A 13,210-nucleotide genomic window follows, 5' to 3' on the forward strand; every position below is an offset into this window, starting at 1 on the left:
CCGCGGGCGTCCACGGGGGACACGCCCTGCGGGATTCACGAGGGGGACTCCCAGTGGGGACAGGGGGGTGTGACGGGTCCCTCTCACGGGGAGAGGACGAGGGGCTCTTGTGGGGATCTGTGAGAGCGGAACACGGAGGATGGTCTCCGTCCGTCCGTCCGTCCGTCAGTCTGCCCGTCAGTCCATCCGTCCGTCCGTCCGTCCGTCCCTCCCTCTGTCCCACTATCCCTGCAGCGGCGCCGGGCTTTGGTGCCCGCACGGACGGCGGGGCCCGGCGGGGGCTGCCCCCGGGGCGGGTGCGGCGGGGCCGGGAGTCCCGCGGCAGCGAGCGGCCGGGCGGGCGCGGGGGGCTGCGGGCCGCAGACCCACGCGAGACCGCGGCGCTGTTCACGGTGCCGGCCCGGCGCTGTCCGTGGTGCCGCCGCGCCGCTGCCCGGCCCGGGGCGGTGCGGAACGCACCGGCCCCGCGCGGGCCCCACACCGGTGCCGCGCGTGGGGGGGGACGCGTGGCCGCGCGGGCTGCGGCGGCACCGGCACCGGCTGGCACCGGCGCGTGTTTGCGGCGCCGTCTCCGGCGAGCGAAATGCCACAAGCTGGTGCGGCGGCACCCGTGGGAGGGGGCGTGGGCGGCGCGGGGCTGACTCAGGGGCCGCCATCCGCTCCCCCCGCCCGTGCCCCCAGCCCGGCCGCGGAGCCCCAGCCGGACCCCGCCAGGGGAGGGGAGCCCACCCTGGGGCGCTGTGGGTGCCGGTGCCCACCCGCCCAGGGGGCCGGGGACAGGGTGGATGAGGAGGGGATGGACAGACGGATGGACGGTGGAGGATGGATGGATGGATGGAAGGAAGGAGGGGACAGATAGGTGGACAGAGAGGTGGAGGGTGGACTGATGGACAAGCGGACATGAGAGAAGGACAGACGGACAGACAGATGCACAGAGAACATCTGTCTGTCCATGGGGTGGACGAATGGAGGGATGGGTGGAGGATGGAGAGGACAGACAGATGGACAGGCAGAGGGAAGGGCAGGTAATGGGCAGCTGGATGGTTGTGGGACAGATGGATGGGATGTATAGAGTTGTGTTTGGAGGGGGACAGATGGACAGGTGACAGACAGATGGATGATGGACAGATGGATGTGTGACAGGCAGATGGATGGATGATGGACAGATGGACGGGTGACGAACAGACAGAAGGGCAGCTGGCAGAGCAGATGAGTGGCTGCAGCAGTGGGGACAGGTGGGGACAGACAATGTGGCTGCAAGCACTTGTGGAGGGACAGAGGAGAGAATGTGGCCAAGGGGAGGGGGACAGAAGGGACAGGAGTGTCCTGGGTGGGGCCAAGGGAGGGGGTGGGGGTCCAGGGACGGGCAGGGGACACAGCTCAACACAGCGGGGTGGCATGGGAATGGATCTGGGATGGCACAGCTGGAGTGGCCCAGGGATAGCTCAAGGGTAGTCCTGGGGTGTCCAGGAATGGCCTAAGGGGTGACCCAAGCACCACGGAAAACTGGCCCGAGAGCGACCGAACGGGTGAGCCGAGAATGGCGCCGGCAGCAGCGCATCTTGGGGACACCAGGTGAGGTGTCACACCTGGAGATGCCGAGGGGGCACCCGCGGGGGGCGTAGGGGCGGCACCGGGGAAGGGCTCCGTGCCGGGACGGCCCCTGCTGGGCGGACCCGCGGGTGACCGGGGCCGCTCCACCGACACCGCCTCCCGCGCCCCCCCGCGAACCGCCGCGCCCGGGGGCGGGGCCCGGCCCGGCCCGGCCCGGCCCGGCCCGGCCGCTCCGCCCGCAGCGGCGGGGGGGGTGAGGGGGGGCGCGGCATCGGGGGCACCGGGAGCATCGGGAGCACCGGGAGCGCCGGGGCGGGGAGAGCCCGGTCCCCTCCCCGCCGGGCCGGGCGGGAGGCGGGTGAGCGGCGCGGGGATGCGGCGGGAGGAGCCGGGGGGCGCGGAGGGGCCCGGATGGACACGGAGCGGCGGCGGGAGGCGGGTTGCGACCGGGACCAGAGGATCTGGGAGAGGGCCCGTGGCCTGCGGGGCTGGGCTCGGCGTGGACGCCGTGCGGGTGTCCGGAGTGTCCGGGGCGGTGTCGGGGGTGGCGGAGCGGCGGGCCTGCCTCGGCCCCGGGGCCGTGGGGCAGGCTCGAGGGGCTGGCACGGCGGGCCCCATGGCTGCCCACCCCGGGACCACGCGTGTGTCCCCCCGCCACGTATGCGGGCCAAGTCCCCTCGGCGGGGGCTGCCCCTGCTCCGTGGGGCGCGGGCGGTGCCCACCCCAGGACACCCCGTCCTGCGACGGGCAGCGGGGTGGGGAGGGAGCCCAGCCCTATGGCAGCCCCCAGAGGTCCTGTGACCCCGCCTGCCCCTTTCACAGCCCGGGAGAGCTGGTGGGACACAGCAGGGACAGAGGGGACAGAGTCACTGATGCTGTGAACCCCAAGCCAGACCCTCCTGCTCTCTCGTGGGGGGCTCACCAGTATGGGGAGGGGGGGTCGCTGGTGTGGGCCTCACCAGTGTGCCTGGCAGAGACAGCGTGTCCAGGACACCCCGGTAAGGCTCAGTGGTCGACGCCCATAGTGGGTGGGTCGGGGTGCCCCAAGCAGTGACCCTCTTATGTCGGGGTGCCCCGGTGCCCCTCAGCTGATGCCACAGCCCCGGGCCCCCATGTAAAAATAGTGGCTAAAAATAGTACATCTCCCCCCGGGCCGGCCCCCCCGGCTTTGTCCAGGTTAATCTTTAGCTGCTGGTCACTGTAATGAGGCCTCATTACCCGACATTACAGCGGGGAGGGGAGCGGGACAGGGACGGGCCCTGCACAGTGACACGGTGACAGAGGCTCGGTGCAGCACAGCCAGGCTGGGTGTGGGTGAAGGAGGTGGGGGACACATGTTGCACCGCATGGCAACAGTGACCATGGTGTCCAGACGTACAGCCGGGGGCAGGAAAAGTGACCAGACAAGTCTCTCTGTGGTTAAGCACGAGGATCCGTTTTTATCCGTCCCCCTGACTGGGGAAGGGAAGGAAAGTTTGGGGGGAAATAACGGAAGAGGCAGAAAAGCGGAAGGGCCCACAGGGGTGGATTCGTGGGGATTTATAGGGTGTTGAAGGGGCGGAGTTTTAGGGTTTGGGTCAAAGGAGGGGTTAACACAAGGAGAGTACGATCAGATTGCAGCTTCCTAGAAAGGGGGGATTCCACAGACACAGAGGACAGTGAGCTGGGGGTGACAGAAAGGGGGGGATTCCACAGACACAGAGGACAGTGAGCTGGGGGTGACAGAAAGGGGGGGATTCCACAGACACAGAGGACAGTGAGCTGGGGGTGACAGAAAGGGGGGATTCCACAGACACAGAGGACAGTGAGCTGGGGGTGACAGAAAGGGGGGATTCCACAGACACAGAGGACAGTGAGCTGGAGGTGACGTGGCCTTGGTGCCCTTGACACCTAGCTGTGGGTCACAGGAGAGTCCCAGCTGTGTGTGTGGGGTGACCTGTTGTCAGCCCCAGCACGGTGACTGTCCCCAGCACAGTGCAGGGCAGTGCTTGGGGTGACAGCATCCCCAGGAGATGTGTCATGGTCCTTAGCAGTGTGAGGGGATTCCTGGAGACAGGAATTGACAGGATTCCTAGGGGGGTGGCAGGGTCCCAGAGATGTGACAGTGTCTTTAAGAGCCATGCCAGGGTCCCCAAGAGAGGCCCCCAGGGGCTGTGCTGGGGCCCCAGGGGTGTGTCTCAGTCTCCTGCAGCGTGCCTGTGTCCCCAGGGGCTGTGCCAGCGTCTCCAGGGATTGTGCCAGTTTCCCAAGCTCTGTGCCAGGCCCCGGGGGTGTGTGTGTGTTGGTGTCCCCAGGGGGTTGCCAATGTCCCCAGGGGCTGTGCCAGTGTTGCCAGGAAGAATGCCAGTTTCCCAAGGGCTGTGCCAGGTCTGCAACAGGGTGCTGGTGTCCCTGGGGTGAAGTGTGTTGCTGTGGTGTCCCCAGTGCTCACAGGGTGTGCAGCAGTGTGCCAGGGTTGTGCCAGGTCCTGGGCAGGGCTGGCTCAGGGCAACAAGGACAGCACAGGGGGCTCCTGGCACAATGGGGGGACCGAGCCCCCATCAAGAGGCCTGAGGTGCTATCAGGGGGCCCAAGGCACTATCGGGGACCGGCAGCCCAGGGGACCCACGTGTGCTCCTAGGAGATTAGGGGTGAGGGTGCGGAAGTGCATCCTAACCACATATCCGGGGTTCAAACTCCACGGCCATTGTGAAGGTGATGGTGACAACAGGAGGGCCTGGCTTCATGCAGGTGGGTGAGGGGTGCTGGGTGGGAGCCAGCAGGCACGGTCGTGTGTGCAGGTGTGCATGCCTGTAAACCTGTGTGTGCATGCAGACACGTGGATGTGCCCGTAAACTGGTGTGCGTGTGCTTATAGAGGTGTGGGCGTGCCCATAAATCTCTGTACACCTGTAACCACAAGTATGCCCCTGTTAATCTGTGTGTGTCTGTGAATGGCCGTGTGCCATATGTCAACAGCTGTCCCCACGTGTGCCAGCCCTGGCTTCCGCAGGGCCCTGCCCTGTGTTCTGGCACATGGCGGGACACCGGTGCCAGCTGCTGTGGCCAGGGATAAGGGGCAGAGCAGGGGCCACGGTGGCCTTTGCCCAGGTGGCCACGCACTGCCACATGCCCCTGTGCACCCCAGATGTCCCTGTGTCCCCGGTGGGTGCCAGCACGGTGTGATGCCTGGCCTTTGTCACCCACAGGCTCGGTGAAGACCCCCCAGGCTGGTGACAGGCTGCGGGGGACATGGCGGGGGGCGCGGGGCTGGCCAAGCGCCTGGGGACCTTCCTGTCAGGGCTGCTGGAGTGCGGCGCCTTCTGCGGCATCATCTTCGGCTGGGCCTCCCTCGTCTTCGTCCTCAAGGACCTGGGCTACTTTGAGGGGCTGTGCCAGCCCTCTGCCACCCCAAGCCCCAACCTCACCCTGGGGTCTGGTATGGACCCCCACCTGTCCCCGTGGTCCCCTGACTCGTGACCCCGCTGTCCTGATGCCCCATGCTGCCCCATGTCCCCACTGTGCCTGTGCCTTTGCTGTCTGCAATGTCCTGGTGCCCTGCAGTGTTCCGTGTCCCCGCCGTCTCCAAGCCCATGTGCTTACTGTCTCCCAGTCCATGTCTCCAGTATCATCACATCTGTGGTGTCCCCACATGCCCAGTGTCCCCTGCATCTCTGCTGACCCATGTCCCCGGGTGCCTGCGTCCCTGCACCCCTGGTGTCCCCGTGCCCTTGTCTGCGTGTCCCCATGCCCCACCTGTGGCCGTCCCCAGACTGCAGCGGGCAGGATGAGCAGTTCTCTCTGGTCTTCACCATCGGCTCCTTCATGAACAACTTCATGACTTTCCCCATGGGTGTCGTCTTCGACTGCTTCGGCACCACGGCCGCGCGCCTCATCGCCATGTGAGCCCTGCACTGGGGGGACACGGGGGACGGGGCTCGGGCTGGGGGGCTGCTGAGAACAGGCATTATTGGGGTGGCCTGGCTCCCAAGGGGCTGGGGTAGGGGAATCACCTGTGATTCCCAGGATCCCGTCCCCACGTGTCACCGCTGTCCCCTTTAGCTCCCTCTACACTGGTGGGACCCTGCTCGTCGCCTTCTCCACCCCAGGTGAGACCCTGTGGCCAGAGGGTCCCCAGCCCTGGGGAGGACCTTTGGTAACCCCTGTCCCACTGACCCCTGTGTCCCCAGAGATGGCAGTGCTGCTCTTCCCAGCCATGTCCATGCTGTCGGTGGGTGGCATCCTCCTCATCCTCACCAACATGCAGGTGGGTTCCCCCGGCACCCTGACACCCATGTGGTGGCAGGAGAGCCTGCCTGACATGGGAGAGCTCTGATGACACACAGTGGTCTCTCGGTGCCAGGTGGGCAACCTGTTTGGGAACTACCGCTCCATCATCATCACCCTCTACAACGGGGCCTTCGACTCCTCCTCCGCCATCTTCCTCATCGTCAAGGTGGGTGCAAGGAACACGGCAGTGGTGGCAGGGGAGGACAGAGCTGGGAACAGCTGGGTCACATTACGGACATACTGGGGACACAATCTGGGACACAGCTGAGTCACTGCTGGGGCCACACGTGGGGACAGACCTAGGGCCTGAGCAGGTGGCCAGCCGTCTCTGTCCCTGACTCCATCCTCGTCCCCAGCTGCTGTACGAGCGCGGGCTGTCCCTGCAGGCCATGTTCCTCTTCCTGGCAGCCTGCAGCGCCTGGCATCTCCTGCGCACCCTGTTCCTGATGCCGCGCACCCGCATCCCCTACCCGCTGCCTCCTGACTACGACTACGGGTATGGGGGGCTGCCTGCGCCCCGCTGGGGCTCTGGGGAGAGGGGTGGCTGGGTCCCACCCTGTGGGCAGCGAGCCCTGTCCCCTGGGCAGCTCCAGCCCCACGCGGGGTGACACAGGCGCTGCCGCAGGCTGCAGTGCCGGGGGCGTTCCCGCTCCTACCGAACCCACAAGGACAAGCAGCCTCCGGGAGAGGCCGGACCCGAGGAGACACCCCTGGAACCCCCCATAGCTCGAGGTGCCGGCAGCGGGAATCTGCTCCGTGGGGCTGGGACTTGTTTTTGGGGAGGGGCTTGACCGGGGGGCGTAAATGAGGGGTGCGGCCTGGGCAGGCGTGGCTGTGTGGGGCGTGGCTGGAGGGCAGCCATGCATATGCAAATTTAGAGGCGGGGCCTCCTGGTGGGTGGGCGTAGTTGTTGCTGGGCGTGGCTGGAGGACAGGTGTATGCAAATGAGGGGTGCTGGGTGTGGCAGTGTGTGGGCATGGCCAGAGGGTGGGCACGGTGACACCTCTGAACGGGCAGGGTCACACAGGGGGCTGCGAGGCCCCAGTGGGTGGCAGGGACGAGGTGTGGGTGTGGCCTGGAGGGGTGTGTCTGTATGCGCCCTGCCCTGACACCTGCACAGGTGGGGATGTCCCCGGGACACCGTTCCGGGCCTGTGCCTGCTCGTGGCTCTTCGCCTGGCACGTGGCCTGGCTCTCGGTGATGCAGCTGCGCCACTACCTGTTCATCGGCACCCTCAACCCGCAGCTTGAGCACCTGGCACGCGGGGACCACGCCCTGGGTAAAGCATTGCGGCAGGGGGGAACATGGAGGGGACCCCCGGGGCCAGCCCCACCCGCCTGACACTGTCCCCCCGCAGTGAGCACCTACACCAACGCCTTCGCCTTCACCCAGCTCTGCGGGGTGCTCTGCGCACCCTGGAACGGCCTCATCCTCGACCGGCACAAGCGGGGAAAAGGCCCCCGCCCTGAGGGTAACTCTCCTCCCACCCCAAGGGCAGCTGAGCCCCCAGCCCCATGCCCTGAGGATAATTCACACCCACAGCCCTTCACCCCAAGTGGAAGCGCTCCTTGGCCCCGCACTATGGGGCAAACCACTCCTCCCAGTCCTGTGGTCCGTGCCCCCTATGCCCTCATTGCTGCCACCACCACCGTGCCTGAGCCCACAGCACAGGGACACTGAGGGTGCTGTGTCTCCATGCCCTGACCCCCATGCCCGCAGGGGTCCTGGCCGCGCTGGCAGACCTGCGCTCGGCGGTGCTGTCACTGGTGGTGACAGTGGCACAGTGCCTGCTGTTCTCCGTGTTTGCCGCCGTGCCTGTCCTGCCCGTCCAGTTCGGCACCTTCGTGCTGCAGGTCGTCAGCCGCTCCTTCCTGTACGGTGGCAACGCCGCCTTCCTGGCCATCGCGTGAGTGGGGACAGCCACGGCCATGGGGGACGTGGGGGTCAGGGTGGCAGGGGATGGGGACACGGTCGTTGTGGGTGTGGCAGGGGACGGGGGGGGCATGGCCAGGATGGTGTGGTAGGGGATGGGGGTGGGGCTGGAGGGTGGCAGGTGACATGGTGGAGGTGTCAGGGGACAGGGTATCCCGGGGTCAGGGTGCCAGGAAATGCCTATTGGTGACATGAGTGCCTGGCAGGTTCCCCCCACAGCACTTCGGGAAGCTCTACGGGCTGGCCATGGCACTGTCGGCGCTGGTGGCCCTGCTGCAGTACCCCTGTGTCGCCCTGGTGCAGGGGCCACTCCAGGGGGACCCCTTCTATGTGAGTGTGCCCTGTGGGCCCCCCGAGTGAGGGGTGAGGGGGCTGCTACACGGGGAAATGGGGGTTCTACCCTGTGAGGGAAGGGGTCTTGCCACATGAGAAAATGGGGGTCTAATCCCATGGGAAAATGGGTGTCCTTCCCCACGGGGAAATGGGGATGCTGCCTTGGGAGGGATGGAGTCCTTCCTCCAGGAGTGATGGGGTCTTATGCCATGAGAAATGGGGGTCCTGCACCAGAGAGGGATGGGTGTCTGCTTCTGGGGAAATGAGAGTGCTGCCCCAAGTGTCCCGGCCCAACACAGGGGATGGGGGGTACAGCCCCCCTGCCCTGACACTCTTCCCCTCTGCAGATGAACTTGGGGCTCATCGCCGTGGTGCTGGTGGCCTTTGTCAGCCCTGTGGTGGTGGCCCACGAGTGCCAGCGGCGAACCAAGGAGCTGGGGATGGCTGGCACCCCCTTGGCAGCGCCCCCTGGCACTGAGAACCACGCTGAGACCTCACACTGAGCCCCACACCCAGCACCCATCACACCATTTTTGTAGCAGCCTGGGGGTGCTGTGCCACTGGGGTGGGGGGGTTGGGGGTAATAAACATCTCTGGCCCCTCCACTCACTGTGCTACTCCCACAACCCCCCAGCCCTGTCCCCAGGCCCCTGGTTCACACAGACACAGCTCAGGGCACCTCTGCTTTACTGGGAAAGGAACTGGGGTGCCATGGCAGCACTGGGGGCTCAGTACTGGCAGATGAAGGGGCGCAGCTGGATGCAGAAGCGGCTTCGCCAGAGCCCATCTGGGGACAAGGACAGTGTCAGGGTCATGGGTGGTTCCCAGAGCCCCCCAGTGCCCTGCAACCACTTTCAGTGCTCCCTGTATCCCCCCCTTGGCTCCCCCAGTGCCCTGGAACTCCTCCCAGTGCCCCTCCCAGTGCCCTCGGTGCTCGCCTCAGTTCACTCAGTGCCCTGTAGCCCCCTGTCCATAGTACCCTCCCAGTGTTCCTGCAACGCCCCAGTAACCTGTGCTCCCCTCCCCAGCACCCCCCAAGCCTGGACACAGTGGGTGGGTGGCCTTACCTCGGATGCTGAGGGTGGTGCAGGTGGTGACAACGTGAAAGGGCTGGCTGGGCGCCCAGTTCGCGTAGTTCCAGGGGCTGGAGTCCTCCCAGCAGGACTCCCACTTCCCTGTCTGTTGTGCTAACACTTCAGTCCCCAGTGACAGCCCCCACCACCCCTACCCAGCCCCTCGACCCCAAAAACCAGCCCCAGCAGCCAATACCCAGCCCCTCGTTCCTCAAAACCCAGCCTCCCACACCCAGGCTCATCCCCCACAAAGCAGCCCAGCACCCCAGCCCCAGCCCCTCACGCTCTAAAGCAGCCCACAGCTGACCTCCTGGCCAGCACCCAGCACCTCTTTGGCAGCCCCTTGCCCCAGTGTGTCCTCACCTTGTAGCTGGTGACAGCTCCAATCCAGGGTGAGATGAAGATCTTGTAGGTTTGTGCCAGTTTCTGCAGCTCCTGGTTGCGGGCACTGCTGTGCACTGAGGCCAGCTGGCCCTGGTACACCTTCTGGCAGTATTGCTGTGGGACAGACACGGGCTGGCACCAGGCACTCACCTGGGCCCACGGGCACCTCTGGGCAGTGCTGCCATGGCACAAGCATGGCCTGGAATCCTGGTGCCCCCTGCACCCCCCTGTGCCCCATGTCCCCTCACCTGGGCGCCCGAATAGGTGCGCAGCTTCTTCACCACGACGTACCGCAGATGGGGGGTTTCACCAGTGGGGACCCCCTGGAGCTGGCGGGGGGCTGCAGGGCAGAGTGGGGGGACTGGGGGTCCCTCTACCACCCAGCACCAGCCCCAGGCATGTGGCGTCAGTGGTCATAGCACTGGGAGCGGGCAGGGGTGTGGGGGACACTCACTGGAGCAGGGGGACGCTCACCAGGGTGGCTGGCAGGGACAGTGCCCAGGAGGGCCAGAGCGAGCAGCAGGCAGGGCCACATGGCAGTGGGACACGCAGGCACACTGAGGACACCACCACCAACCTCTGGAGATGCCGCAGTCCTGTCACCCTTGGTCACCCCCCACCATGGTCCAGAGCCCCTCTACCACCCTTGGGTAACAATCTGTTCTCTCTGTGGCCCTTCTTCCATTCCCCATGTCCCCACTGTCCTGCCACCACCTTGTGTTGCTCACCCCATCCTGCCCCTCTGTGCCCCACATCCCCATTGTCCCTCCACCACCCTCTGTGCCACTCCCATGTACTCCTAGCATCCCAGAGATCCCCTTGTCCCCCTGATACCCTCATCCCAGCCTCGAGGATGCCCACTCCTGGTCCCCACACCAGCAGCCAAGGGCTGAGCCCACTCTGATGTTCCCTGTCCTTGTCCCTGTCCCCATCCCCGCTCCTCACCTGGGGGCTGAGGGGGGCTCTGCCCATTGTTGCTCTTATAGGGGTGACATGGCCACATGTCACCACCACAGCCTTGCGCCACCCAGCCTGGCCCTGGGGACACCATGAGGACATTGGGGTGACACTGGGGGGGTTGGGGGGAAAGGAGTCCCTGCCCACAGTGGGACACACATGGACCCCAGGGAGGGGGGCCTGCAGGGTGGGGGATGCACGGGGGTGCCCCAGGCAGAATGTGGGTGCTGGGGGGGTGAAAGGGCTGGGAGTGCACGGGTGGGGGCTGATCCAGTCTGAGGGGTGCAAGGCGGGTGTATGGGGTGCAGCATGTCCTGGGGTGGGGGTGCTGGGAGTACGGAGGGGATGTTGGGGTGCTGATACCATCTCCCGCCAGCCATGCTTGCCCAAGGGCCATTTCCTTCCCAACGACCAGGGCCCCCAGGGTCTGGCCTGGCCGTTTGCCCACAGACCACCTCGAGTCCTACCCCAAAGCCTGCCATGCCCCTGACCAGCCCCTGGGCCTGCAGCTGAGCACCCACAGCCCCCCTGAGGACTCTGCACTCCAATGCTCATCCCCATGCCCTGTGCACCCCTGCACCCCAACCTCTCCAGCCCCAGTACCCCAACCTCCCCGAGCCCCTGTACTGACAACCTGCACCCCAAACCACCACAGCCCCCTCCCCACACCATGCATCCCAAACCACCACAGCCCCCCCTTCATGCCCTTGCATCCCCTCCCCTGGACGCCAGGCACTGGCTGGGCAGGGTGCTGGCAGAGCCCCCCCGGGGTGTCCCTCACTGTGTCCCCAGCAGTTGGTGGTTTGGGGGTGTCACAAGGCTGTGGTTGGGGACATGTGTCCCTGTCACCAATATAAGGGCGGCAGTGGGCAAAGCCCCCCATGACCCAGGTGAGGAGCAGAGACAGGGACATGGGGGTGGGCTCAGCCCTCAGCTGCCAGGGTTGGGGGTTCCTGAGTCTGGCCCTGGGGGGCTCTGGGGTGCAGGGGTGGAGGGAGCATGGTGGGGGATAGAATGGCACAGGATGCCTGGGGCATGGAGTGACCCAAGGGTTGGAAGTGATGAACTGGGCACAGGAGGTGGTGGGTACAGGAGGGCTGGGGTCTGTAGGGGTGGCACTGGGGACAGGGCACAGGGTGGCACTTGGGATGGTGGAGGGACAGTGGGGGTATGGGGGTGGTTCTGAGGGGACATGGGGAGGACAGGGTGATGCGGGGGCTGGCAGACGGCTTGTGGGGGTGTCCCCAGGGTGGCCAAGGGTGATGGGGCTCTGGGATCTCCCAAGGGTGCTAGTGGTGTCCCCAGTGTCCCTGTGCCATGTGGCCCTGCCTGCTGATTGCCCTGGCCCTGCTGGGCACAGTTCCCATCAGCCGCTCTGGTGAGTACCACCCACACCCCCACCTGCCCACAGAGACATCGTGGGGACACCCCCGATACCAGGGTGACCCAGCTGATGCTTTCAGCCCTTTCCAGCCCTGTGGTGGAGGATGAGGAGGATATGACAGGGCTGGAGGTGCCTGAGGAGTACAGTAAGTGCCTGGGGGCCAGTGACAAGCAGGCACTTGGTGTCCCCAGCATGCCCGGCACCGCCACCTGCCGCTACGTTGTCATCTCCCGCTGCCGAAGCTTCCACCATGCGCAGGTGGGGTGGGGTGGGTTGGGTGGGGAGCTGGGGTGTGGACACCAGTGCCCCCCATGACAGCCGTGTTCCTGCAGCACATCTGTGCCCGACGCTTCCACGGTCGCTTGGCCTCGATCCACGACTCCCGCACCAACACCTTCCTGCTGCTCCTGGCGCGCCAGCAGTGCAGGGCCGGCCAGGTCTGGATCGGTGCCGTCAGCCAGCCCGCTGTAAGCACCCCTGCCATGCGCCCACCACCCTGGCCTCGGGGCACCCTGTCTCCTCCCAGTGTCCCCAGTGTCTACCCTGGGTGTCCCAGCCCTGTCCCACGATTCCCAGTGCACAACCTGATCCCATTCCCAGTGTTCTCAGTGCCCACCAGGGTGCTCCAGCCTTGTCCCAGTACCCCTAGTGCCCACACTGGATGTCCCATTCCCATCCCGCTGTCCCCAATGCCCCCAGTACCCTTTCTCCCCTGGCAGATTCCAATCCCAAGCTGCCACTGGACGGACCATAGCCCCTGGAACTACAGCCGGTGGGTGCCGGGGCACCCCCTGCCCGGCCGCCGCTTCTGCACCGCCCTCTGCACCAACAGTCAGTGCGGGCCTAGGGGAGGGCTCCAGGGGGGCTCTGGGCAGGCCCTGCCCATGATGGGGGGAGGCTGCTGAGGGGCTCGGGATGGGGAGGTGACACTGGGGGGCTGGTATAAGGTATCTGGGGGGCTATCCCTGGGAGCTGGAGGGGGTCTAGGGCTGATCCACTCTCTTCTCTCCCCAGATGGGCTCTGGAGGAGTGTGCGCTGCAAGAGCCGGCTGCCCTTCATCTGCGAGATATGAGGGGCTCAGCGCCCCCGGGTGCCCCCAGGCCTCCCTTAATGCTGTTCCCCCATGGGGGGCTGCAGCCCCTCCCTCAAAATACAATAAAGTCTTGGTGTCAGCACCCACTTGGTGTTTGGGCAAGGCCAGAGAGCCTGGCTGGGTGCACCCAGGGTGGGCACAGGGGGGTTCTGGAAGTGTCCCTTGTTTCCTGCACAGCTCCTGAGTGGGCAACGGCATTTGCAGGGTCTCTGTGATCCCTGCCCACAGCCC

General features: G+C 66.0%; 3 protein-coding genes across 8 annotated transcripts; 2 read left to right on the forward strand and 1 right to left on the reverse strand.

Annotated features, from left to right (window-relative positions):
* The first annotated feature begins 1,795 nt into the window (after positions 1-1,795).
* SLC43A3 (solute carrier family 43 member 3) lies at positions 1,796-8,600 on the forward strand. Of its 3 annotated transcripts, none has more exons than XM_063397831.1 (13): positions 1,796-1,912; positions 4,742-4,971; positions 5,305-5,434; positions 5,595-5,641; positions 5,723-5,799; positions 5,896-5,988; positions 6,179-6,318; positions 6,448-6,554; positions 6,943-7,101; positions 7,180-7,293; positions 7,542-7,728; positions 7,961-8,084; positions 8,435-8,600. In XM_063397831.1, exons 2-13 carry the CDS (start codon positions 4,785-4,787, stop codon positions 8,588-8,590), a joined length of 1,521 nt encoding a protein of 506 aa, XP_063253901.1. In that variant the 5' UTR covers positions 1,796-1,912; positions 4,742-4,784; the 3' UTR covers positions 8,591-8,600. The 3 variants fall into 3 exon arrangements, with proteins under 3 accessions (XP_063253901.1, XP_063253902.1, XP_063253904.1); XM_063397832.1 differs by lacking the exon at positions 1,796-1,912 and adding an exon at positions 1,982-1,993; XM_063397834.1 differs by lacking the exon at positions 1,796-1,912 and having other exon boundaries at positions 6,209-6,318.
* A 49-nt stretch (positions 8,601-8,649) lies between these two features.
* LOC134550903 (proteoglycan 3-like) lies at positions 8,650-11,234 on the reverse strand. Of its 3 annotated transcripts, XM_063397836.1 has the most exons (5): positions 10,019-10,139; positions 9,793-9,917; positions 9,524-9,658; positions 9,155-9,266; positions 8,650-8,874 (listed from the first exon to the last, which is right to left on the reverse strand). In XM_063397836.1, the coding sequence occupies exons 1-5, from the start codon at positions 10,077-10,079 to the stop codon at positions 8,816-8,818; spliced, it is 492 nt and encodes a 163-aa protein (XP_063253906.1). In that variant the 5' UTR covers positions 10,080-10,139; the 3' UTR covers positions 8,650-8,815. The 3 variants fall into 3 exon arrangements, 2 of the variants coding, with proteins under 2 accessions (XP_063253906.1, XP_063253905.1); XM_063397835.1 differs by having other exon boundaries at positions 8,726-9,266; XR_010080470.1 differs by lacking the exons at positions 8,650-8,874; positions 9,155-9,266 and having other exon boundaries at positions 9,647-9,658; positions 9,793-11,234.
* Positions 11,235-11,420: 186 nt separating this feature from the next.
* Positions 11,421-13,106, forward strand: LOC134550905 (bone marrow proteoglycan-like). Of its 2 annotated transcripts, none has more exons than XM_063397838.1 (5): positions 11,421-11,879; positions 11,975-12,143; positions 12,218-12,352; positions 12,605-12,716; positions 12,900-13,106. In XM_063397838.1, the coding sequence occupies exons 1-5, from the start codon at positions 11,563-11,565 to the stop codon at positions 12,956-12,958; spliced, it is 792 nt and encodes a 263-aa protein (XP_063253908.1). In that variant the 5' UTR covers positions 11,421-11,562; the 3' UTR covers positions 12,959-13,106. The 2 variants fall into 2 exon arrangements, with proteins under 2 accessions (XP_063253908.1, XP_063253909.1); XM_063397839.1 differs by having other exon boundaries at positions 11,669-11,879; positions 11,965-12,143.
* Positions 13,107-13,210: the final 104 nt, after the last annotated feature.

Source organism: Prinia subflava, chromosome 5 (genome assembly GCF_021018805.1).
Source record: "Prinia subflava isolate CZ2003 ecotype Zambia chromosome 5, Cam_Psub_1.2, whole genome shotgun sequence".
Classification (NCBI taxonomy): domain Eukaryota; kingdom Metazoa; phylum Chordata; class Aves; order Passeriformes; family Cisticolidae; genus Prinia; species Prinia subflava.

What these genes read in the sequence shown, in the direction of transcription:
- LOC134550903 (XM_063397835.1), bottom strand. Translation starts at nt 10,079, where the DNA reads ATGTGGCCCTGCCTGCTGCTCGCTCTGGCCCTCCTGGGCACTGTCCCT. An exon ending in TGTCCCTGCCAGCCACCCTG is followed by an intron (nt 9,918 to 10,018) that starts GTGAGCGTCCCC and finishes GCTGGGTGGTAG; the next exon opens with AGGGACCCCCAGTCCCCCCA. An exon ending in GCACCTATTCGGGCGCCCAG is followed by an intron (nt 9,659 to 9,792) that starts GTGAGGGGACAT and finishes TCTGTCCCACAG; the next exon opens with CAATACTGCCAGAAGGTGTA.
- LOC134550905 (XM_063397838.1), top strand. Translation starts at nt 11,563, where the DNA reads ATGAACTGGGCACAGGAGGTGGTGGGTACAGGAGGGCTGGGGTCTGTA. An exon ending in GAAGCTTCCACCATGCGCAG is followed by an intron (nt 12,144 to 12,217) that starts GTGGGGTGGGGT and finishes GTGTTCCTGCAG; the next exon opens with CACATCTGTGCCCGACGCTT. An exon ending in GTGCCGTCAGCCAGCCCGCT is followed by an intron (nt 12,353 to 12,604) that starts GTAAGCACCCCT and finishes CTCCCCTGGCAG; the next exon opens with ATTCCAATCCCAAGCTGCCA.
- SLC43A3 (XM_063397831.1), top strand. Translation starts at nt 4,785, where the DNA reads ATGGCGGGGGGCGCGGGGCTGGCCAAGCGCCTGGGGACCTTCCTGTCA. An exon ending in CCTCCTGACTACGACTACGG is followed by an intron (nt 6,319 to 6,447) that starts GTATGGGGGGCT and finishes GCGCTGCCGCAG; the next exon opens with GCTGCAGTGCCGGGGGCGTT. An exon ending in GGAACCCCCCATAGCTCGAG is followed by an intron (nt 6,555 to 6,942) that starts GTGCCGGCAGCG and finishes ACACCTGCACAG; the next exon opens with GTGGGGATGTCCCCGGGACA.